The 26,864-nt window shown below is 40.9% G+C and overlaps 1 protein-coding gene across 1 annotated transcript; it reads left to right on the plus strand.

Moving 5' to 3' along the window:
* The first annotated feature begins 21,532 nt into the window (after positions 1-21,532).
* On the plus strand, positions 21,533-26,631 carry LOC133121292 (CD209 antigen-like protein E). Its single transcript, XM_061230499.1, has 6 exons — positions 21,533-21,732; positions 23,064-23,165; positions 23,249-23,512; positions 23,637-23,794; positions 24,168-24,304; positions 24,690-26,631. Exons 1-6 carry the CDS (start codon positions 21,603-21,605, stop codon positions 24,838-24,840), a joined length of 942 nt encoding a protein of 313 aa, XP_061086483.1. The 5' UTR covers positions 21,533-21,602; the 3' UTR covers positions 24,841-26,631.
* Positions 26,632-26,864: the final 233 nt, after the last annotated feature.

Consider the following 26,864-nt stretch of genomic DNA (forward strand, 5'->3'; position numbering starts at 1 on the left):
TTCAGAGCTCTCCAGAGATGTTCAGGTCTGGGCTCTGGCTGGGCCACTCAAGGACATTCACAGAGTTGTCCTGAAGCCACTCCTTTGATATCTTGGCTGTGTGCTTAGGGTTGTTGTCCTGCTGAAAGATGAACCGTCGCCCCAGTCTGAGGTCAAGAGTGCTCTGGAGCCGGTTTTCATCCAGGATGTCTCTGTACATTGCTGCATTCATCTTTCCCTCAATCCTGACTAGTCTCCCAGTTCCTGCCGCTGAAAAACATCCCCACAGCATGATGCTGCCACCACCATGCTTCACTGTAGGGATGGTATTGACCAGGTGATGAGCGGTGCCTGGTTTCCTCCAAACATGACGCCTGGCATTCACGCTGAAGAGTTTAATCTTTGTCTCATCAGACCAGATAATTTTGTTTCTCATGGCCTGAGAGTCCTTCAGGTGCCTTTTGGCAAACTCCAGGCGGGCTGCCATGTGCCTTTTACTAAGGAGTGGCTTCCGTCTGGCCACTCTACCATACAGGCCTGATTGGTGGATTGCTGCAGAGATGGTTGTCCTTCTGGAAAGTTCTCCTCTCTCCACAGAGGAATGCTGGAGCTCTGACAGAGTGACCATCGGGTTCTTGGTCACCTCCCTGACTAAGGCCTTTCTCCCCCGATTGCTCAGTTTAGACGGGCGGCCAGCTCTTGGAAGAGTCCTGGTGTTTCCGAACTTCTTCCATTTACGGATGATGGAGGCCACTGTGCTCATTGGGACCTTCAAAGCAGCCGTACCTTTCCCCAGATTTGTGCCACGAGACAATCCTGTCTCGGAGGTCTACAGACAATTCCTTTGACTTCATGCTTGGTTTGTGCTCCGACATGCACTGTCAACTGTGGGACCTTATATAGACAGTGCCTTTCCAAATCATGTCCAATCAACTGAATTTACCACAGGTGGACTCCAATTAAGCTGTAGAAAGATCTCAAGGTTGATCAGTGGAAACAGGATGCACCTGAGCTCAATTTTGAGCTTCATGGCAAAGGCTGTGAATAATTATGTACATGTGATTTCTTAGTTTTTTTATTTGTAATAAATTAGCAAAGAATAAAAAAAAAAAAACTTCTTTCATGTTGTCATTATGGGGTGTTGTGTGTAGAATTTTGAGGAAAAAAATCTATTTATTCCATTTTGGAATAAGGCTGTAACATAACAAAATGTGGGAAAAGTGAAGCGCTGTGAATACTTTCCGGATGCACTGTACACCCCCATTTGCAGCAGCCGTCTGGAGAGAGAGAATGAGAGATAAAGATCTGGATTAAAGATGGATAGATACAGATTCCTTTATTTGTTGGTTAGGAAATCCTTTTTGTACGATAGTCATCCGAGAACATGACACAAACAAGGCAATATATCCCCTTGCATTTTACATTAACATTTTAGTCATTTGGCAGACGCTTTTAATCCAAAGCGACTTACAAGTGCATAGGTTCTACCATAAGTCAGAGCATCACATCCAGAAACTAGCAAAATACACAGGAAATGCTGTTCTAAACATAGTTGTCATCAGAAGTGCATTATTTTATTTATTTTATTTTTTTGGGGGGGTTAGACAAGGATAGGGATATCAGAAAGGAGGGGCAGGGGAAATCAGGAGGGAGGACTAAGGTAGAGTTTGAAAAGGTGGGTTTTGAGTCTGCGTCGAAATAGGGGGAGGGATTCTGCTGTTCTGACAGTGGTAGGCAAGTCATTCCACCACTGAGGAACCAGAACGGAAAACAGGCGTGAACGTGCAGCTCGACCGCCAGGTGCACGTAGAGAGGGAACCGTAAGGCGACCAGAGCTGGCAGACCGGAGTGGTCTAGCTGGGGAGTAGGGAGTGATCAGGGATTGTATGTAAGGTGGGGCAGTCCCCTTAGCAGCCTGAAATGCCAACACTAGGGCCTTGAAACGAATGCGTGCGGCAATAGGAAGCCAGTGGAGGCCAATGAGAAGCGGGGTGACATGAGCCAACCTGGGCTGACTGGTGATCAGACGGGCTGCAGCATTCTGGACCAGCTGGAGGGGCTTGATGGCACACGCTGGGAGACCGGCTAGGAGGGAGTTGCAGTAATCCAGGCGGGAAATGACAAGCGCCTGGACTAGGAGCTGGGTGGCTTTCTCAGTCAGGAGATGACGGATACGGCGTATATTATACAGAAAGAACCTGCAGGTTCTGGCAGTGGAGGATACTTGCGGAGCCAGGGTGAGGCAGTTATCAAGAGTCACCCCAAGATTCCTTGCCGTACGGGAGGAGGAAACTACAAAGTCCTCAACAGTCAATGAGAGGTCGATTGACGGAGAGGACTTAGCAGGGATGTAGAGAAGCTCAGTTTTGGCAAGGTTGAGCTTCAGGTGATGGGAAGTCATCCACGCAGAGATATCAGCCAAGCAGGCAGAGATCCGTGTGGTGATTTTGGTGTCGGGGGGGAAGGAAATGAAGAGTTGGGTGTCATCAGCGTAGGAATGATAAGAAAAGCCGTGGGAAGAGATAACAGAACCAAGAGGCATGGTGTATAGCAAGAAGAGGAGAGGCCCAAGAACCGAGCCCTGCGGGACTCCAGTTCGTAGGGGTTGAGGGTCGGAGACTGAGCTCCTCCAAGTCACCTGGTAGGAGCGACCAGAGAGGTAGGAGGAAAACCAAGCGAGTGCAGAACCTATGACACCCATCCCAGACAGCGATGAGAGCAGAATCTCATGGTTGACTGTATCGAAGGCGGCCGACAGGTCGAGGAAGATGAGGACAGAGGAGAGGGATTTTGCTTTAGCAGAGTGGAGTGCCTCAGTGACTGCGAGCAGGGCGGTTGAATGGCATACTATGCAGGATTTCTTTCTGTGCTTCCCTCCTGTGTTTACCATAAAAAGTGTCTATACCCCCATGCTCAACCGTGTGATGAGCTAAGAAAACCATCGTCTAATATGATTCAAAAACATCTGCTTAATTTAGTTGTGGCTTTCCACACAAGCCATTGAGCTAGCTATTTAAGTGACGTAACCCGCATTTGTATTTAGTTAGTAGCTAGCAAAGTTACTGCAATCGTTTCTCAAAATTACAACAATAGCGCATTCATACTGTACCAGTCAATCGGTCACTCGCATAAGTACACATACTCACATCATAAATACATGCAAGGTATTGGACAAAACTGAACACAGATACAGTTTGCCAGTGTATCATAGTAATGACTGGGCATGTTTGTTTCAAAATATTTTAGGTGAAAATACTGCATATTATGCCTTTAATGTACCTATAAGCTACATCAACTGCAGCACAACTAATGTACACAACACAAGAGAAAAAATTTCAATTAATTCGTTTATGTTATAATTATTGGTGACTGAAATCTGGTTTCCATTACTTTTCCGAGTTTCTGCACAAGAAAGTAAGCATTTTTTAAGTAGGCTATGTGCCCGTCAGCAGTAGGCCTACATCTCTCGCTAAGCTGATCTATGGTAGTGTGGTTCCCAAACCTCTCCTCAAGTACCCCAGCTGGTCCAGGTGTTTTATGTGTTCCACCTCAATGAGACCCGATACAACTACTTAAAGCCTTGATTAGTTGCAGCAGGTGTGCATGAGATATAACGCATCAAATACCTAGTTAGATGCCTTTCTTATTAATTTCATTCTGTACCAGCATGCTGTACGATAACAATGGTACTGATTAACACTGATTAATGGTACTGAAAACTACCTCTCAGGCCACTTTAACTGAAATTAGTCCAGAACTAAGATTAATCTGTGTCTGTGATACTGGCCGTTCCTGTCTCAAAAACATATACACAAAGGAAAAAGGTGTAATAATTCCCAGGGCTCAGTCCTTAGTCCCTTTCTGTACCTGCTTTGAGGAACATCTAACATGCAACAAAAAGACTGGCATCCCTACAATACAGCTCATGTACTGTATTCAGCAATCCACAAGGCAAGATGATAATTTTCCAAATTTACCATTGGGTATTCAAAAGATTTTGGATGAAAATCTCAAAGTGTCTCAGAGTTGAAGAATTATAAAAAATTACCCTGCGGTCTCTTGACCAATTGCCAATGTGTGTTTTAAAGGTGTTTAGCTGACAATGCCTTCATTCGTAGACCCTTCTTAGTAGTCGTGTTGATCTGAACCTGAATATAATTGGTAAAACAATTTTGCAGTGTTTCCACTGGACCCACGCAAATTCGTTGCTTTCCACAAAAACTACAAATAGTAGGCTACCACTGGGAAATTCACAGCTCCCGTATGCGTAGCATCCTTTAGAAGCAAGATAAAGAAAACATCAGCAATATGCCCTTAGCAACAGCGGTTACCAAGTGAACCATGACTTGAATTAATTTAACTAAACAAAATAACTGCTAAAATAACTGCTAAAATGCAAAAAGAGAAAATAAAACTATTCTCGCAACTAATTTGTTTACACAAAACGTTGATGAACACATTAACTCGAATGACAAACTTCATATCGACTAACAGTTGTTCAGCCTTATAGATAGGGTGAGGGAAGTACCATAGACTGACAGCCGTCATAGCATCCCCGCCGCAAATTATTCGTGAGAGAAACCGATTTCAACTTGCAAGAGGACTCCGCCCGGTTGGGATTGTTATTGGGCAGCGAACTTTCTTTCATTTGACTTGGGAATCTCTGTGGATTTGATTGGACAAATTGTTAATCGGTCACTAGTGATTCCTATATTTTGGGCGGTGCTTGTAAACTAATGCGAAAACTCCATGTTTATAGGATTTGACAGGGGCAGGAGTCTGTCTTGAGCGGAGCTGCTCGCGCGGGGCTGGAGTGGGCAGAAGTACAGCGGTGCTCGGTAGCTGTAAAATAAGTGCTAGGTGGACGATTTTAAAAGACAAGCCGCGCCTGGAAACGCGGCAATATGCATTAAGACTATTTTCAAAAAAACATACTGCACTTTGGACTAATTTAAATGCCGTTTAAGCGAAATATTGAGTGTTCATTTAGCCTCAGTGCAAGATGCACTGGTATCAGAGGCAGCATATGAGGGATTGAATGAAAGGTAGTGTCGTGAATGATCAAATATAAAATACTCGCGTTGGAGAGAATTTATAACGGACATGGCTGACAGAACAGCACCGAATTTTCACCTGTGGTTGGGGTGGGTCTACGGTTACCGGGGGCACCAGTGCCGCAACAATCTGTACTACACAGCAGCGAAGGAAATAGTCTATTTTGTCGCCGGTGCGGGAGTAGTTTACAACACCAGGGAACACAAGCAGAAATTGAACTTGGGACACAATGATGACATAATCAGGTAACCCGGCATCTAGAATTTTACCGTTACTGTACAAATTTCGATAACATGCAATTTCACAGATTCTGATGCAACCGGTTAGCTATAGCGAGCTAGCTAGTGTTTTTAGCTGTCAAGTAGCTAGCTATAGACATACTAACACTGACCACTTTTTATCGACTAATTTTTCAGTATAGGAAAGGAAGCTATAACACTACCGCTTTTTCGACCAAGTTAACAGGATAGCTGGCACGATGCTAGTTATAGTCAGGAACTATAGAAGCTGGACAGCAACACGGAGGTTTCAAGTTTTTTCTGGTAGCGTACAGCGTCAGCAGTCGTTCGGACACAGTGACGGACCATGTTTCCTAATCACTGATGGTTTTAGGTTTTTTTATTTATACTTTGTGAGGTGATTTTAAAGATAATCTGAGTTATCCTGATAGCCTGATGAAATGTGCCCACCGCATGACAGCATCTGTAGCAGGTTGAATTGCAAGTCAATGTATTTTTGGACTCTAGAGGGAGAAGCAACACCCAGGCGCCCTGTAAGTGTAGTGCCATCAGTGAGAATGTAAGGAACACCCAGGCGCCCTGTAAGTGTAGTGCCATCAGTGAGAATGTAAGGAGAGAAAGCGAGGGGGAGAGAGAGAGAGAGAGTTCATTGCTAGTTGAATTAGATGGAATCAGCTGGATGCTTCAGAGCCATTTGTTTTGTTACATCTTTTACGAGGGTGGGTCAGGGGGGTAGGGGCAGGGGGAGGATTGAGAGAGGGGGAATAAGGGGCTGATGTGGCCTTTTTTCGTGTCAACCATAGGGCTCTAATCTGAGGAGCCAGCTCACCGTTTCCCTGTTTGGTGTCTGCTCCACACCTTGTACCTTGCATGCACTCACTTCTAATGTAATCCTTAATCTGCATTGACCCCTGATACACTTTAATGTAATACTGTCATTGAGGGAGGGCTGTGCTTCTGCCCTGCTCTAATGGCACAACCGCGGTCCCCATCCGATTTCACTTTTATTTCCTTGTCTGCTTTATCTCATTTCCAAGCTTCTCTGGAAATATTTTCCGTTGGTGCATTTTGCGGTTTTTAAATGCCTCGTTTAGGATATCGGATGGCAAATATTTTCATATTTTCACATGAAATAAGTATTTGATCCATAGAACAATAGGACTTAATACTTGGTGGAGAAACCTTTGTTGGCAAACACATGGGTCAGACGTTTGTTGTAGTTTTTCACCAGATTTGCATAGATCTTTGCATAGATTCTCTCCAAATACTTAAGGTTCCGAGGCTGTCGCTTGGCAACTCGAAGCTTCAGCTCCCTCCACAGATTTTCAATGGGATTTAGGTCTGGAGACTGGCTAGGTCACTCCAGGACCTTAATATGCTTCTTTTTGAGCCACTCCTTTGTTGCCTTGGCCGTATGTTTTGGGTCATTGTCATGTTGGAAGACCCATCCACGACCCATTTTCAGTGCTCTCACTGAGGGAAGGAGGTTGTCGCACAAAATTTCCTGGTACATGGCCCCATTCATCCTCCCCTCAATACGGTGAAGTCGTCCTGTCCCCTTACCTGAGAAACACCCCCAAAGCATAAGGTTTCCACCTCCATGCTTCACAGTGGGGATGGTGTTCTTGGGGTTGTACTCAGCATTTCTCTTCCTCCAAACACGGCGAGTCGAGTTGATTCCAAATAGCTCTATTTTGGTCTCATCTAACCACATCACCTTCTCCCAAGCCTCCTCTGGATCATCCAGGTGTTCTTTGGCAAACTTCAGACGGGCCTGTACATGTACCTTCTTCAGCAGAGGAGCCTTGCGCACGCAGCAGGATTTTAATCCTTCATGGTGTAGTGTGTTACTGATGGTTCTCTTCCTGCCTGTGGTCCCAACTGTGGTCCCTTGATGTAGGTCATGATGTTGTTGTGCTCCAGGATTGACAGAATGCTGATCTCATTCATGACATCTCTGTGCTCTTTGTCTGAGAGGCAGTTCAGATCCACCTCTTTCCACACCACAAGTGAATTATCCTGCAGAGTAAAAAGAGGCATCATTGCCACTGATGTTAACAGAATGATTTACTTCAAGGAACCTCACACTCAGATCAGCCCATTTGGTGAACCTGTGTGCCTTATACCAGAGTTTTGCTGGGAAAGCAATTATTTGACAGTGCTGAAGACAACTGTCGCCAGAAAGCATTGTGAAAGCAACCTTTCCTTATGGTCATCTCTTAAGAGCGGTGACCCAACTTTTCACTGGTGGCCAGGTTATTTGTCCTTATAAGAATTGTGTAGATTCCCCATCTCTGTACTGGAGTGCTGTCATATGTAGCAAAGTTCAGACATGAGTTAGCATCTGAGCCTCCACAGCAGAATTTGACATGGAGGAGTGTGATTAGTTACTCTCATGAGAGAACCCTGGTATTTAGCCCACAAAAGAATAGACTGCACAGTTCATTCTGTTTCCAGTACAAGCATTTGATGTCTGCTACTGGTCACGTCCAAACAAACAGTGATTTTGAAGGTTGGTGTGAACTGGAGAGCGTTAAAAGCGCTGTCAACTTGTACCTTGTATTGGAGCCTTGTTGCACCCTATTGTACAACATTCCACAGGGGTTTCTACACATTTCAATACGTAAACAACAATGCAAGACATTTAACCCACATTAATAAATACTTGAAGCACAGATTAAAGCTCATTATACCCACGTACACTCATAAGTAAAGTAAAGACTGTGACTAGGATCACAAGTTAAACAGCCTGTACAATGTGTCCTCGAGCTGATGTAACTTTACGAGAAAGTAGAACCAGCTACCAGTGCCACAGCATCAATAGTTAATACATTATTCATTGTTAGTTAATGCGAATTATTGTTACTTACCTCTGTTCTTCTGTATAATGTAGCTTCGCCGAAAGCTCCCCTTCCCAAGATTCGGATAGGAATGTAATGTAATTTTTCTTCCACTCCACTGTAAGCTGATTGTCTATCACTGCTCGTAGACTCGCTTCCAAAATCAGAGTTCAGCGAGCCATAGTGTCTTTCGCAGTCTTCCAACGACCTTTTGTATCTCTATTGTAAAGCCCGATACCCTTCACATGGGGTAGATCCAAAAACCGTCAAGGGAAGTTGAAGCAGATTGTTTTATGTCCTTGCAAATCAAAGGATCTTCCACACTGCAATAACTGATCAGCGCCTAGCTTTAACTTGCAATATATTAGATAACAAGTCTTAACTTTAATGGGCTATCAGAATATGATAAATTTACCCATTTGATTATGGCGAGTGAGCTCGCGCTGACACCAAACGTTGACTACCGAATCACAAACGAGCTAGCAACTGTCTGCATACTGTCGTCTTTTTCGTAGAATAACTGTGCGCCTCTTGTCCGCTTCCAGTAACTTAGTGTTACAACGTTTAATTAGACACTAATACTCACATCCTATTGAATACAAGAAGTATATAGACTTAACAACAGCTCTTCTGTATATTCCCCTTTCAGTCGCTTTAATTAAAAACCCCTATCAATTATTCGTTTTGTATGGTTGCATGAAAACACATCTGAAGTTCTAGTTTTGCAAACTATTTCTCTGTCAACACGCACTTAAAGACTCCATCTTTACCCTACGCAAGCTCAAGACCCGGAAATACTTGTAACACTTGTAACCAGAGAAGACACCACGCCATTGTTGGTAACAAATTAAATGCACCTTATACTACACGACTACGCAAACGCATATCTAGACAGCCATACACACTTTGTCACTTTGTAGCTATAAAAAAGCGTCCAACTGCATGGGCCAAACTTAACTAGGCTACCAGTTGCCCCAAGATAGTTTGTGCTGAGTCTGTTGTAGGCAAACATACTTTGCCAAATACTGTCATGCATGTTAATCTCATTATCTTTCGGGAGATTTCATTATTTTGAAATTGAGCTCGCCTCCTGAATTTGCACCTGAAACAAAGGATCCTTAGGGGGAAAAATATTACTCCAACATTCTGGGATGCCGATTCGCACGGAATTAATATTATCAGATACAGATTTAGATACAGTGAGGATGAAAGCGTAATTTATTTATAATATGATGTTGAATACACACGGTCATCAGATATGACATACTACTGAAAATAGTATTGCAAAGAAAGGCTTTCAATCATCGATTAGACTAAAGAGCCTTGTTTTCCGTTATGGAATGGATTGGCGACAACTGGTGGATCTTGATATAAATTCAGTTATACAATATTACATTCAAATTTCATCCTGCAGGAGGCAATGTAATTCCCAACAAACATTGCGTTGTGAATTGTGAATATAATTATTGAATACTCAAATCATTTTTAATTTAGGATAACTGTTTTGTTTTAGGCGGCACCGATGGTGCAGTGGGTAGCACTGCCGCCTCACAGCAAGGAGGTCCTGGGTTCGTAATCGCCGTCGGCCGGGGCCTCTCTGTGCAAAGTTTGCATGTTCTCCCCGTGTCTGCGCGGGTTTCCGCCCACAGTTCAAATACATGCAGGTTAGGGTGATTGGAGAGTCTAAATTGCCCGTAGGTATGAGTATGTGAGTGAATGGTGTGTGTGCCTGTCCAGGGTGTAATCCTGCCTTTCGCCCAATGTATGCTGGGATAGGCTCCAGCCCCCCTGCGACCCTGTTCAGGATAAGCGGGTTCAGATAGTGGATGGATGGACGGATGTTTTGTTTTAATTATAACGTGAATGGAATTGGTTATTTAAAACAAAAATTTTAAAAGGATGTGTTTCACTGTATTGCTCGGGCTGCACCACCGTACGTTTTCTGAACACTATGTGACTGATCGGTGAGCTGAACAGCATGACCAAACTCATCTGAAAGACACCGCCATAGCACAAGGGGATCGAAGAAGTCACGATGTGCAGACTGAGCTCACGCAATCCTCCAGCCTCAGCCTCCCGGCAACTTGGATTACAGGCGCACGCCACCGCGCCCGGCGAAAGACAAGGAAGTATTTTAATAATTGTACTTCAACACATGTATGACGCCACACAAGTGTGACGGCCCGCTCGTATCAGTTTCTGGTTTTCCTTTTTTTTTGTCTTTCAAGTGGCTGGCTGAGGAACAAGAAGGTCATCAACTTAATGAGGTGCACCTGTGGCCGGAGTCTTTGTCTTAAGACATCTGCCATTCCTGCAGTTGGGGCTTGCGTCCTCCCATGCTGACAAGCCTTCTTGTTTGACTGGCTAACCTTTATATGTATCCAGTCATTTTCAATTTATGTACCTACATTAAATACATGACACATAGCTCTACACACCTCATTACTAATTTTGGTATATTCTGTTATCTTTTGTCTTATTAAATTCTATTATTTTGTTATTCCTTAAACTGGTGTGTGTCCTTCATGTTACGATTTACGAGCGATCGTAACATAATGGGGGCTCGTCCGGGATCCTTTTTGATCCCTTTATTTTTACTTGCATTGCGAGTTTGAATGCCTTATTTCGGAATAAGGCGGTTTTGGCATCTGTTTATATTTGGTCGCCGCGGCGTCGTTACTTCAGGTAGCTTTGTTCTTTGGCATGAGTAAGTACTCATCTGATTCCTTTTAGTAGGACTCGTTTCGTGTCCGTTTGTTTGTATTATCTGGATTTGCTATCTGGATTTGGATTTGTTTGTGTTTTCTGGATTGGCGTAGCCTATTTTCCAGTGGTCTAAGCTACCATAACACTTTGAACAGATGCCAATAGACACGCATTGGTTTATATAGACTAGTTCATGCTTGTTTAAATTTATTTTTGATCGTGGGAGTGAAGAATAACTATTCTAGTTCCAGTTTTGTGAGTTGGAGCTACTATTTCTGTTCCCCGCTGCTCCATCCTTCCGAGGACCGGTGAGTGTTACCATACTAGTGTGCAATTAAAGTATTGATTTGTTCTGATAATACTTGTGTAATAATTACTGGTGCTTAAAGCTATATTCCCCTGATAGGTTGAGCGGCACGGCCGGGAGGCCTGTCGATTTTTTATTTTATTTTAGTTTGTTATTTTCGGGTTGTTCGTGACGGTGGGGGCACGCTCCGACGTTACGGTGGTAACTTGTCAATTGGTTATTCATTGTGCGTACGGTTTCAGCGTTTAAAGCCGTCTCGAGCCGTAGGGACTCCCAGAAGACTAGGGTTGATCAGGTAGATCTGTGGGGAAAGCTCCTTCAGTTTTTTATTTGCACACTGTTTGGTTGCAAATCGTTGTCTTGGTTGGTTTTTTTTTCGGTTGGGTGCAATAGCGGAGAGTAAAGTGAGGGATTTATGCGACTATAACTTTGGAATTTGTTTGTTCATTGCCATTTTGGTATAATCTCCACTAATTTAGTTAATCCGTTTCAATTAGCTCATTATGTCTAAAGAGAAATTCGAAATTAAAAAGACTCCTTCTCTGGTGGTTGCTGCATTTTTGGAACAACCCAGCTGGTCTAGGTTAGATGCACTTCGTAAGGATTGCTTGATTGAATTGGCGGAGCAGTTGGGCCATTCCGACGTGGGGGTAAAACTTAGAAAGCCTGAAATAAAGAATTTATTGGTGGAATTGATTGTTAATAGGGGTTTATTAGAGGCCCCAGAAGCCGTAGAAGGTCCTTTGATGGCGGCTTTGATTGATCCCAAACCTAGTTCAGGTAGTGTAGGTGCGGATGGGCGTTTGGTTTTTCAGCAACTCGCATTGGAACAGGACAAAATTGCGTTAGAGCAGAGAAGACTGGATTTTGAGGAAAGGTTGTTTTATTGGTTTAAATTTCTTTTACATTTTAAAATTCTTTTCCTTTTTAAAACACACTCAATAACTCAAAATAATGATTTTAACAAAAGCAAACACTCGACAAAACTAGACAACAATTGTAAATTACATAAAGCATAACTTTAAACAAAGGTGTGCAAACAGATGATTAAACAAATGAAAAACAAGTCTTTGGAAAATCATATCAAAACAAACGGAAAGCAACAAAGTGGGGTTTTTTTTTTTTTTGTTTTTTTTTTAAGAAAGCCCAAAGCGGGCAAAAATGCTTAAAAAAAGGGTCCATCTTGCTCGGGTTTGGCAGGTGTCTCTTGCCCCTCTTGGGGGGGTGGACTATATAACCAGTTCTTTCCGGTGGTCCACCCCCCATTTCTCTCTCGCCAGGGTCTTGTTGGTATGAATGTCCAACATCACGCCGTCTTGGAGGAGGTTTTGAATCCTCCTCCGGAGAGTGATCAGGTCTACAGTTATTTTTTGGTAGACCTTGATGTTCCTTGTCTCCCACAGGACCTGCTTCACGATGTTGATGATCCTCCACTGACGCTGGAGCACGGTGGTCTTGCATCCCCCCGGCGGACTGTAGAGGACGCCCTCAGCCATCAGGGAGGATCTTGGCAGGAACCTGCTTAGGGAGACAGAGGAACAAACAAGGCCCCAGACCCGCCTGGCCACGGAGCACTCCCAGAAAAGATGGTGAATGTGTTCAGAGTCAGTGCATCCGTGGGGGCAGCGTTCAGTCAGGGCTAAGTGCCGGCGATACATAAAAGTTCGTGTGGGGAGACACCTATGGGCTGTCATCCAGGCAATGTCTTTTTGTTTATTGGTAAGACACTTGTGTGTCACATTTGCCCAGATGACTTGCGGGTCCAGGTCTGGCCCCCCCCTCGGGAGCGTTACAATTTGGCCAGATCGCAAATGATCCGTGATCATTTTGTAGCTCCACGAGGTTAGGCCAGCCCTGGGCAGACCCGTCCTGTAGGCAAAGTCCTTCAGGGCTCGATAGACATAGGGGGGATCCCAGCTGTAGGGTATGGTGAGGTCCAGCAGTACCTACATTAAATACATGACACATAGCTCTACACACCTCATTACTAATTTTGGTATATTCTGTTATCTTTTGTCTTATTAAATTCTATTTTGTTATTCCTTAAACTGGTGTGTGTCCTTCATGTTACGATTTACGAGCGATCGTAACACAAGTCTTTCTTCTTTATTTATATTTAACGGCGATTTGCAAACGATGTGTGCATTACCTCCACCTACTGAATATATTACGTGATCTCTAATTTATTATACAGTGTTCTCCATAACGTTTGGGACAAAGATCCATTACGTCATGATTTGCCTCTTATTTGCCACAAGTTATAATTTGGAATCCCATGTTATCATATGGTTAAAGTGCACATTCTCAGATTTCATTAAAGGGGTTTTTTTTAATTGATTTTGGATTCACCATGCAGAAATTACAGTAGTGTTCATATATACAGTCCTTTCCAAAAGTATTGGAACAGCAAGGTCAATTTCTTTGTTTTTCCTGTACTCTGAAGGCAATTGAGTTTGAGGTCAAAAGATGTGCATGAGATGACAGATCCGAATTTCAGCTTTTATTTTTATCTAGATTTGTGAAACAACTTAGAACATATCACATTTTGTATCAGACCACCCAATTTTTAGGTCGGCAAAAGTATTGGAACATGTGACTCACAGGAGTTTTTTGTTGACCAGATGTGTCCTGTTCGATTGGTTGGTTAAACAATAAATAGTTCTGGATGTCAACTCTTGGTTTTAGCCTTGAGGTTTGCCTGTGAAGTCTGCATTTGTGTTAGAAAAGATAAACCAACATGAACCAATACCTTTGCACGCCAAAAAATTGGACAGACTGATAAATGTGTTTCAAGTAGTTTAGGTCTAAAAACCAGGAAATAAAAGCTGAAATTCTCAACGCTTGTCTCATAGCCATCTTTTTTTCTCAACCCCAAATGTATTTAGTGTATTGCAAAAACAAAGGAATTGGCCTAGCTGTTCCAATACTTCTGGAGGGAACTGTAGTCCCTCCATTTCAGGGCACCAGAATGTTTGGGACACATGGCTTCACAGGTGCTTGTGATTGCTCAGGTGTGTTTAATTGCCTCCTTAATGCAGGTATTACAGAGCTCTCAGCACTAGTCTTTCAATCACCTTAACATTAACATGAGGACCAAAGTTGTGCTCATGAAAGTCAAAGCAGCCATTATGAGACTGGGAAACAAGAATAAAACGGCTAGATTCATCGGCCAAATCTTAGGCTTACCAAAATGAGCTGTTTGGAACATAATTAAGAAGAACGAGAGCACTGGTGAACTTACTAATCGCAAAGGGACTGGCAGGCGAAGGAAGACCTTCACAGCTGATGACAGAAGAATCCCTAAATACCTGTCCCTCTACTGCTGCACAGTCTAGTCTAATAATTATTGCTACATTAGGGTGGACAGAGATCAGTGCCAGTTTTTAGTGGTGTTCCCACTGCTGTATTTGAAACAGTGCAACAATGTCCTTACGCACACAAGGTTCATCATAGAGCGGACCATTATAGACAGCTCAAGCTTCTGCTGTCCACCGTGAGCTGCGTGTGGAACCTGCAAGGGCTTGTGTGTGTTATTCTTTTCAATCTGTCTCAGAACAATCCTGCCACTGAAGAAGAGTATGTATTGGAGGAAGAAGGGCATGGACGGGCATGGACGTGCCGTGAGAGATGCAATAGTTACCTTCACCTTGTGGTTATTTGGTATGCCAGACCACCTTGCTTCAAGTAAAATAAGCATAACCCAGTCAGCCATGTGATAGTAAGCTATCATTTATTTTATGTTAAATTAAATGCATTTACAATAAATAACATACAGTTTGCCAGGCAGTTACATAGCCTTAATGAATAACACATGAGTCTATGTAACTTTACACTAGCTTTCCATTTTGATAGCTAACGTTAGCTAGCTAGCTAACAATAAGCATTTCTATAGGCATATTCCAATTAGCAAGCTAGCTAACATTAGTAGCCTAACATTGGCTAACATAAACCTGAGAGAAATACTGTTAGCTAGCTAGGTCACTTACAAGTGTATATATCTTGCTAAGTATCTTGTCTGAAAAGTCACAGAAATATAAATTATGATTTTGGTTGACTAGTTATATGATACTGGATGGATGGATGGATAGCTATACGAGCAGTTTAACCCTTTACCCCCAGGGCTGTTTTCAATACTCATAAATAAAGCTGTTTCACTGTGTGGCAACACATAGCAGGGACATGGATAATGGCTGAATTTGAAGGGCATATGTGTACCATCAAGACTAAAATATAAAAACCTAAGAAACACATGAGAGAGTATGTTTGGTAAAAATGTTTGCACGTTATAATATTTATTGCAACAATAATATACTGTAGTTCTGATCATCGAGATATCAACTATAAACACAGCGGCACGGATGGTGCAGTGGGTAGCACTGCCTCCTCACAGCAAGGAGGTCCTGGGTTCGAATCCCCGTCGGCCGGGGCCTCTCTGTGCGGAGTTTGCATGTTCTCCCCGTGTCTGCGTGGGTTTCCTCCGGGTACTCCGGTTTCCTCCCACAGTCCAAAGACATGCACGTTAGGCTGATTGGAGAGTCTAAATTGCCCGTAGGTATGAGTGTGTGAGTGAATGGTGTGTGTGCCCTGAGATAGACTGGCGACCTGTCCAGGGTGTATTCCTGCCTTTCGCCCAATGTATGCTGGGATAGGCTCCAGCCCCCCTGCGACCCTGATCAGGATAAGCGGGTTCAGATAATGGATGGATGGATGGATGGATGGATAGAGCAAGCCATCACACAAGCTATGAGAGACATTTCAATTGGCATGGTTTTAGTAACAGAACAACCTGAAAGTATGGTAAGCAATGTTATTCAGCTAAATAAATCTTAACTTCATGTGTAAGAAGAATTGTTTTTCAAAAACTATAAGCACATATTATTTACCCAGATTTCAGTCTCAATTTACACTTTTCCAAAAATATTTAAAAAATAAAATATTTTGTGTTCACATTGAAACCAATGGCAGTAAAAATGATAATCCGTCTCCATCAATTGAACACAGGTCATAGTTGCTTGAATTATTCAATCAGCAAACAAAATATTTTATTTAATCAGCACAAATAAAAGGGCAAAAATTAGCTCTGCTGTATAGAAATAGGGAAGGGGGAGCAAGAACAAGGAGGGCAAATATCTGACAAAACCTGGGTGCCTTTTGGTTGACCATGTGATCAACATTGGTTTATCCCTAGGTACACTGGGGTCAAAGCAATGGGTAAAGTTCAGCTGGATCTCAGCCACTTCACAGTTGCCTCTATCATACATTTAGAAATGATAATTAAATTAATTTATTTTGCAATTTACTCTAACATATCATTACAATCATTGTACTACTTGTAATACTACAGACTACCTAATGTATACTACTACAAAGGGACCAAAGTCAAATTTCCTCGACACACTCTCCAATACTCTCATATCACCTGATCTGGAGGAGCAAGATGGGCTAGGGCAAACTATGCATGTTGTCATAAGTTCACAACTGGTATGATGAAAACTCAAAAACCCAAACCTTATTGCCTTTCCTTAAACAAATAGAGATGATCATACTGCCCTACTCCCAGCAACGGAGATACTGGGGAGATACTGGCAGAGTCATGCTGATTTCTCCCTCTGCTTGGCCAGGGAAAATATGTCTTGTGATCTAGATTTAATTATTTGGCCTAGTCAAGTGCAGAAATGAGACCTTGAATGATTTTTTTTTTTTTTGCTTTTGTATTTTGACTTTTTGTTTTACATCCCTACTTCACTGTAAATTGGAAAACGAAAAACAATCTCACTGTTCTTTTTATAATTGATGTCTGTTTACTTAAATAATAATTTGGACTGATGTGGTTACTGTGCTGCGTTACACATTACAAAAACAAAAAAACAAAACAAATACTGACAAAAATTTTCATAATCATTTGATGGTTGTGTGAATGAATTGGTTGCAAAGTGCAGTTGAAATTGTATTTCCCTCTAGGGTCTTTCAGCGCACTTATCCCTTGTTATGGGTATGCACTTTGCACTTTGATAAGCCAAATGCCATTAATTTAATGTAATATCCTATTCATTTTTGTGGTCAGACACAGGGGTTAAACTAGGCCTAGATGAGATTGCATCCATTAAAAATGATGATGGTGCCCAGTCAATATCAGTTTTCAAATAACAGTGGGATGGCTGACCTGTAACAGAAAAACAATATCTGGGGAACCCTTTGTGTGTTCTCTGTAGGACTCAACGTAGCCAACGTAGCACAGTAACCTTCTGGCAGCCACTGGTTTCCATTCATTTCCATATGGTATCTACTCACAGAGTTGCTTGAGATTAGTTATTTATTTTTGTCGATGTTATGTAATTGTTGCATTTTAAAGTGTGGATTAACAAGGCAATAAGTTCCACCCAGTATTTACATGATCAAATTGAGGACGTTGTCTGCGCTCTGTCAGCCACCACAATATCATTATCAATATCAATATATGTTAGTTCAGGGAGAAACGATATATTGGGAAATTTTCCCTGCAAATCCACACCCACTTCAGTTTTATCCAAGTACACACAAATAAGTTTGCAGTCTGAACACATACAGTTGTGTTCAAATAAATAGCAATCCGTAAAAAAAAAAAAAAAAAAAAAAGTCCAAATATTTGTCAATAGCTTTTATTTGCATATTTCAAATGTAGTGGAAACATTACACATTCAGTTCCAAATCAAAGCATTAACAAATTGTATCAAGTCTGCGTTATTCTTTTACAGGAAGCAAAGAAAAGGAATATTAATAAAAGTTTTATTAATTAATTAATGGCAGTGTCAACATTTTTCTATTCAAACTCAAACATTACTGTATACACTGAAGACATTTTTAACAATTTAACTTCACTTTAATTTACTGAACTAATATTTACTTGCATAACCATTGTTTTTGATAACTGCTGCACATCTGCGTTGCATCGAATCAATCAACTTCTGGCACCTAGAAACTGGTATTTCAGCCCTGGATGAACAAGCTACATTCCACATTTCCTGTGAATTTTTAGGTTTTGCTTCAGAAACTGCATTTTTAATGTCACTCCACAAGTTTTCAATGGGGTTGAGGTCGGGGGATTGAGTTGACCACTCCATTACCTCAATCCTTTTTGTCTGGAACCAAGATGTTGCTCGCTTATTCGTGTGTTTTTGGTCGTTGTCTTGTTGAAACATCCATTTCAGGGGCATGTCCTCTTCGGCATATGGCAACAAAATCTCTTCCACTATTTTGGTGTATTCAAGCTGATCCATGATCCATGGTATACGAACCCAACACATACCATGATTCTTGCGCCACCATGCTTCACTGTCTTCACAGTGTACTGTGGCTTGAATTTAGTACCTGGGGGTCATCTGATGTACTGTCAACGACCACGAATCTGAAAACAACAATTTTACCCTCATCTGTCCACAGATAGTGACACCATTTCTCTTTGGACCAATCGATGTGTTCCTTGGGAAATTTGAACTGATTCTGCACAGCAATGGTGCTTTACTATCTTACTGATAGCTTCGCTTCGATCAAACGTCTTCTGACTCTAACAGTACTTACAGGTAATTGTAGATCATCTTTGATCTTTCTGGAGCTGATGAATGGCTGAATCTTTGCCATTTTGACTATTCTTTGATCCGTTTTAACAGTAGTTGCTTGTTTTCTTTCACATGTTCCAGGTTTTTGTTGCCATTTTAAAGCATGAAAGCATGAAGCATAAAACATTTTAGCTGAGCATCCTGTAATTTGCTTCACTTCTTCATATATTTTCCTCTCTCAATCAACTTTTTAATGAAATGAAATTATTCCTCTGAACAATGTTTGGAATGGCCCATTTTACTTAGCAATTTAGAAGGAAATATATTTTATAACAATGTGTGAAACATTTGCTTCAATTCTTCCTGTATAAAGGACAATTAATGACACCTGTTTTTTTTTCACAGAATGAATGTATTCTCTAATTAAACTCCACACTGCTATTATTTTGAAAATGCCCCTTTCAATGAATTAGTCAGTTACTCAGAACAAGCAATGTGCATGTCATGACTGTTGGGTCTGTTGTTTTTCTATTACACTGCTACATCTACAAGTAAATTATTTGCCATGCAGAAATATCACTACTAATAAAAACAGTGGTTCATCAGGTCACTGATGTTGTACTGCTATTTTCTTGAACACAACTGTGCAAATTATGGGATCACCCATAATTGGCACATATTTTTGACCACTTGCTGAGTGTTGTTAGGCCAGCTCAGTGCTGACACTGAATAACTCTACCATAGTGAAAGCTACTCTAAAGCTTTGTCAGGCTTCAGAACAACAAACCCAATTGTGAGATCACAGAAGTTCAGGTTTATTAAGAGTAGACAGGCGAGGGTCAAGAACCAGCAAATGGGTGTAATGCAGATCAGATAGTTTGTAATCGATAATCCAAGGTCCAGTAGCCAGGCAAACTGGGGAAATAATGAGAGGAAACAAGAATCAGGTGAGGAAAACAATCAGGAAGTGGAACACAGGTAAAATGAATGAGAATGAATGAACTGACCCAGACTATGAAAGAACAGAGGGTGATAAGAGGCGAAAATGCTGGGGACCAAAATACAGATAACAGAAAACAACGATCATGACAAATTTGATATACTGGAATTTACAGTAAGAAAATAAGACATACAGTACTGTGCAAAAGTTTTAGGCAGGTGTGAAAAAATAAAGTAAGAATGCTTTCAAAATGAGAAATGTTAATAGTTTATTTTTATGAATTAACAAAATGCAAAGTGAGTGAACAGAAGAAAAATCTAAATCAAATCAATATTTGGTGTGACCACCATTTGTCTTCAAACCAGCATCAATTCTTCTTGGTACACTTGCACAAAGTCAGGGATTTAGTAGGCATATAGTCATGTGTGATTAACCAATTATACCAAACAGGAGCTAATGATCACCAATTTAATATGTAGGTTGAAACACAATCATTAACTGAAACAGAAACAGCTATGTAGGAGGGTTAAAACTGGGTGAGGAACAGCCAAACTCTGCTTCCAAGGTGAGGTTGCTGAAGACAGTTTAATGTCTGAAGTCATACACCATGGCAAGACTGAGCACAGCAACAAGACACAGGGTAGTTATACTATATTAGCAAGGTCTCTCCCAGGCAGACAGGGGTTTCCAGATGTGCTGTCCAAGCTCTGTTGAAGAAGCACAAAGAAACAAGCAACTTTGAGGACTGTAGACACAGTGGTCAGCCAAGGAAACTTAGTGCAGCAGATGAAAGACACATCATGCTTACTTCCTTTCGTAATCGGAAGATGTCAAGCAGTGCCATCAGCTCATAATTGGCAGAAACCAGTGGTACCCAGGTACACCCATCTACTGTGCAGAGAGGTCTGGTCAGAAGTAGTCTTCATGGAAGAATTGCGGGCAAAATGCCATACCTCTGACGTGGAAAAAAAGGCAAAGTGACTCAACTGTGCACGAAAACACAGGAGGTGCAGAAAAATGGCAGCAGATTCTCTGGACTGATGAGTCAAAATGTGAAATATTTCGCTGTAGCAGAAGGCAATTTGTTTGTCGAAGGGCTGGAGAGCAGTATAAGAATGAGCATCTGCAGGCAAATGTGAAGCATGGTGGAGTTGGGGATTTAGTCAGAATTAATGATCTCCTCAATGATGAGAAGTACCGGCAGATACTTATCCATCGTGCAATACCATCAGGGAGGCATCTGATTGGCCCCAAATTTATTCTGCAGCAGGACAATGACCCCAAACATTCAGCCAATATCATTAAGAACTATCTTCAGCGTAAAGAAGAACAAGGAGTCCTGGAAGTGATGGTATGGCCCCCACAGAGCCCTGACCTCAACATCATTGAGTCTGTCTGGGATTACATGAAGAGACATAAGCATTTGAGGCTGCCTAAATCCACAGAAGAACTGTGGCTAGTTCTCCAAGATGTTTGGAACCACCTACCTGCCAGGTTCCTTCAAAAACTATGTGCTAGTATACCTAGAAGAATTGATGTTGTTTTGAAGGCAAAAGGTGGTCACACCAAATATTGATTTGATTTAGATTTTTCATCTGTTCATTTCTTCTGTTCATGCATTTTGTTAATTTATAAAAATAAACTATTAACATTTCTATTTTTGAAAGCATTCTTATTTTACAGCATTTTTTCACACCTGCCTAAAACCTTTACACAGTACTGTATGTCTATTTGGTAACCACACAAATATTGCATTGAAATATCCTCAGGCAGACTGCAATATAATAATAAGAGTTAGTATAATTTGTATAGTTCTTGAAAGAGTATGAATAAAATCCATGGTACATAGAGAAACCAATCACATGGCCACAGCCAAGAAATATAAACAGACTCACAGTGCCCAAATAATTGATTAACTGGACAAAAACAGACTACAGTCCCCTCACTCTGCACTGGGAGTAGTGACACAACTCAAACAATAATACTGCCATAGGTATAAAGATGAAAGATTCGGCGATATATACAGAGAATAAGTCTGAGGATGCGTATAATCAACTAATCAGTGAGGATGATAATGAGCTTAGAATAGAGGAACATCCTCACCTTGGCCACCCAGATACAAGACACAAGGGTAAGGACAATTTTGTATTTGTGGATTAATTTATACCACATGTAAAATATATAGAAGTATACTAACTATACCTGGATTTATTTCTGTTCATTTCCAACTGTCAGATTGAGATTAATTCAGTTTGTGTACTACAACTTCATGAATCTCCCCATTCATGGAAAAACCCAGAAATAAATACCAAGGAAGCATATTTTTGAAAGTTTGAAAGCTGCAGGATTTTGCTTCTGGTTATATTGCATTTTATTTCACATTTTATTTGGGTTTCCGTTTTTTATGGGCAAACCACAGTTAGGAAATCCGTCAAATAGCACAGAATACTAAAACAATTTAGAAAATTATGAATGTTATTTTCTACAAGTTAAGGATTTTTAATTTTAATTGTTGCCAAATTACACTAATTTGTTATCTTTGCAGTTACCTCAGTGTTTGTTTTTAATGGACTTTGACTACCATTCTGAAAAAGAACACAATGTTCATTTTCGCAGAATATGGAGTTCTTCTGAAAAAGATTGACAGAAGTAAAACATTTCCCTCCTAAAAATGTATGAATGGAAGACAATTTCCTTTTAAGTGAAATATTTCTGAACAGAAGAACTATAAGACTGAGGGGGTGTGTTCCTTCAGTAATTAACAGCTTTTGATATACTTTTTCCCTACAGGTCTGGAATGTGTTTTGTTTTTTGTTTCAACCAATTCCCCTGTCTTCTTTAATTAGCAGTAAACAGCAACACTCATTCATCACATAAATATGCAGGTCCTTTATGGCACCCTTCATTAACCACTTAAGTATCACCCCTTTCATGACATACCCAAAATAAAATGGTGAGAAATTACGTTATGAATATGGAAATGTTAACTGACAACTGACACTGACATATGAAATGACAGAGGTCCATTGTGTTGTGGAAAAAATAATTGCAGCCAATTTTGACATTGGGGGGGGGAAGGGCAGCGGTGTTCATGATTTACTAACCCTTACAAAGAGTCCCAGGACCATTTGATGCAAAACCCTGTCATCAAAGAACCACCAGATATTACTGTACGTATGATGTCCTTGTTTCCACAAATCTTGTATTAGCTCAGGCAACATTAGCTCAAGTGGTAAGAGTGGGTGTCTGGCAGTCGGAGAGTTGGAGGTTAGTCCTGGGAAAGAAATCTAACCCCTCAATTGCTCCCAACAAGCTGATTGGTGCTTTGGCAGCCTTTCGCCATTGGTGTGTGTGTGTGTGTGTGTGTGTGTGAGAGAATGGGTGAATGAGAGGCATTAATTAAGTAATAATCTTCAGAGTAAAAGAATGAGCCCAATATTAATTTGCTTCCCATTTTTGCAGTTGTAAACGGACCCAGCTCTCAAACTTACAGGTTGACTGCAGTGATCCTTGGGATACTGTGCACTGTATTGATGAGCACCATCATTGGCCTGTGCATCAGCTGTGAGTATGACTCTGCCCTAAAAGGATGTACCAGCTCTTTATCAGTCACAGAGTAACATATATGAAATGTATTTCCCTCACAGACAAAGGACTCAGTGAGAAGCATATTGTTATGTCACAAAATTCATCAGAGACAAACAGGAACCTAGAGCAACTGAAAGCCAACTATGACCTGCTGACTGCAGCCCTGGTGAAGGTACAGAAAAACTTCCAGGAAGAGGTCAGTGCCAAGGACAGCATGCAGATTGAGAGAGACAGGGAGAGGAAGAGGAAGGAGCTCCTGCAGACACAGACGGAGGCCCTGATGAATGAGCAAAAAAACCTGCAGGCTGATATCACTATGAAAGGTAATATGGAATGTGGGTCAGGAAGGATAAGTCTAATATTTTACCAAAAGTTAGAGATATAAAGTACACAAGCACCATTATTGATCTCTGTCATGTACTGTCCTTCCATGTGCTTTGAATACAGAAAAAAGCTGTTCACGTTGTCCAATGGGATGGGTGCTGCTGCAATCCTCCTGTTATGGCTTCTCTGACACTGATCAAGTACTGTCTTGGAATCTGGGTCGAGAGGAATGCAAAAAAGCTGGAGCTGACCTGGCAGTGATAGACAGCCAAGAAAAGCAGGTTCAACTCTCTTCATGTTGATCTTCGCACTATATTTAAGGCTAGCTGGAGGAATTAAATATATAATTTAAGCTGCCCATAAACTCCATTCACATTATTTTGTTTACAAAATGCTTGTCTAAATACTGAAAAGTTGGGATAATGAAATATCAATAGTTAGAAATGTTATTCATTCATTCATTGATTTGAGTTATTTTATCAAATTTGTAAATGAGGAAAATTAACATAACATTTTTTGATATCTTTCTGGTGCCTCAAATGCTAATGTATATTGTTGGACCATGTGAGCACTGTGAATGAGTTTGGATACAGTTTTGAAAGGAATGCAATAGAAGGTAAATGCTGTTCTCCTTTTCTTTGTCTGCATATCCAGGAGTTTATCCAGGGCATCTTAATGGGAAAGAGACGAAGTTCGACATCCTGGCATTTGAATGGATACTGGATAGGACTACACGATGTTCATACAGAAGGAGAGTGGAAATGGGTGGATGGAACAGATCTTACCAAGGGGTAAGGGCTGTTAAGACAACAGCAAACATGTCCAAACATGCTGGCCTCACATAACCATGATACCTTTATCAGTGTATGTGCCATCCCCAGAGTTTTGAAAGAATCCTAGGCCATGTAACACTCCTGATGGGTGGCTCTACTGTTACAGCTGACGATTTAAATCACAGTTGGTCGATTGACAAGGAGACATGTTTCACTCATTGCTCCATTCATTTTGAAGGTGTCAGGATAATTTCAAAGTTCAACTTGACTCAAATGTTTATTGATTACTTATTACATTATGTCTCTATATACCTCCCAGCAACACCAATTAATTTTTGAATATTATAATTGTTGTTGATAGGAAGAGAAGCTTTGAAAATTCTGATTCTACTCTGGTTTAAAGGTTCTGGTTTGATGGGGAACCTAATGACAATTACTCGGCAGAAGATTGTGCAGCTACCTACCCAAAAGAAACTCCCTTAAAAACCTGGAATGATGCTCCATGTGACTTCCCATTGAAATGGATATGTGAGATAAAGTTACAGGAGCCCTAGACATCACTACATATTGTATAATAATAATAATAATAATAATAATAATAATAATAATAATAATAATGACTACAATGAGCTCCATAAGCTTTGGTACAAGGACTGTTTTTCTAGATTTGTAATCTTTCCCATTTCTCAGTCTCATAATGGCTTCATTGACTGTCATTGGTACAACTCTGGTCCTCATGTTAACAAACTCCTATAACAGACTCAGAAGTCATTTAAAAGCCTGGAATTAAGACTAGAAACTTGCTTTCTTATACTTGCATTTTGGAAGCAATTTAATACATCTGACTAATCAGAAAGGGCTGAGAAGTCAATTACTTTTGGAGTCCTGACTGGAACACAATGAGACTATGAGACCCTACAATATGAGAAATAATGTGAAGTTAATAGAAAAGACCAAGTTATAATAAGGTATCATATAAATTACATCACATGGGCCTATTATAGGAAATGGTACCTATAGCATATCATATATAAATTATGGCTGATAGCCTAATATTTAACAGTAGAATTGCAAAATATAAAAGCTTGAAATATATTGTAGGTTATTCTATTCAATACATATGACTTACTTCCATAACCTTGTCTACTTTTATAGCTGAGTTAATTAAAGGAAGGTTCAAATGAATGGTAAAAGGACTGCATTTATGTTTATTATGCTTTTGTCCAAAGCGATTGTCTTGCTCAGGAATACTTTGACACACCCAGGGCAGGGGATTGAACCAGCGATCCAGACAACCACCTCAAAAGGCCTATTTTCCCAAAAAAAATTTCCACTCATATTTTGATGTTCAATCTATGCTATATATTGTTTTTCATAATATTTTCTGCGTTTCATTTTATTTTATTTTTTTAGCAAAGAAAAATCAAAGATGTAAATGTTTCTATTGCCTCAACAATGCTCTGATATACTGCACCCTCATTTGGCAACTGCCCAAACATTTATCATTGGTTAATCCACTGTGGAATGTACACTCAGTGATCACTTCATTAGGTAGACCTGTACACCAGCTTGTATATGATTGATGTATTTAATCAGCCAATCATATGGCAGCAACTAAATGCATGAAAGCATGCAGACGTGGTGAAGAGGTTCAGCCGTTTTTCAGACCAAATGTCAGAGTGGGGAAGAAATGTAATCTAAGTGACTTTGACTGTGGAATAATTGTTGGTGCCAGACAGGGTGGTTTCAATATCTCAGAACAGAACACACACAACAATTTCAAGAGTTTGCAAAGAAAGGTGTGAAAAAAAACATCCAGTGAGCAGCAGTTCTGCTGGCAGAAATGGAAATGAGAGGGGTCAGAGGAGAAGGTCCAGACTGGTCAAAGCTGATAGGAAGGTGACAGCAACATAGATATCCACGCATTACAACAGCGGTATGCAGAAGAGCATCTCTGAACAAGCAATGTGTCAAATCTCTGTGAGGATAGGCTACAGCAGCAGAAAACGTAAAAAGTATAAAAAATAAGTCTAATGAATACCTAATAAAGTGCTCACTGAGAGTATATCGCCCTGTGTTTTCTTTGTTGTGCATGTGACTAGCATGTGAGCAAAACTCATACTCTTCCTGGTGCCCTGTATGGCAGAGTTTTCCCCCATATATCAAGGATATCGGTCCTGGGGGACCCCTGTGTAAGCTGGTTTTTGTTCCAACCACAATTGCAAGATATGACTTACTCTGAAAGACGTATGTGACAAACAAGCAGTCAAACCAACATTATCTATTTGTAGCTAATATTAAATAAGCACTGTCCAACCTTAAATAAATCATTTTGTTTCAATGTGTGTGGCTGTAACATGTTACATTAATGTGATGCGATGAGTGAGTGTCAGATTATGAATGTTCATGACGTTTGCTTGTGTGACGCAATACGCCATCCTGCAAACCGATTTATTCAAAGGCCAACTGAAAAATAAGCGTTTAGAAAGAGCCCAAAGATTGCCAGCTGCCTGTTGGAACCTACACAGCCAAGAAAATGTAAACAGACTCAGCTCCCACTCACCTAGTGCCAACATTA

This window comes from Conger conger, chromosome 1 (assembly GCF_963514075.1).
Source record: "Conger conger chromosome 1, fConCon1.1, whole genome shotgun sequence".
Lineage (NCBI taxonomy): Eukaryota > Metazoa > Chordata > Actinopteri > Anguilliformes > Congridae > Conger > Conger conger.

What these genes read in the sequence shown, in the direction of transcription:
- LOC133121292 (XM_061230499.1), top strand. Translation starts at nt 21,603, where the DNA reads ATGAAAGATTCGGCGATATATACAGAGAATAAGTCTGAGGATGCGTAT. An exon ending in CATTGGCCTGTGCATCAGCT is followed by an intron (nt 23,166 to 23,248) that starts GTGAGTATGACT and finishes TTTCCCTCACAG; the next exon opens with ACAAAGGACTCAGTGAGAAG. An exon ending in GGAACAGATCTTACCAAGGG is followed by an intron (nt 24,305 to 24,689) that starts GTAAGGGCTGTT and finishes TCTGGTTTAAAG; the next exon opens with GTTCTGGTTTGATGGGGAAC.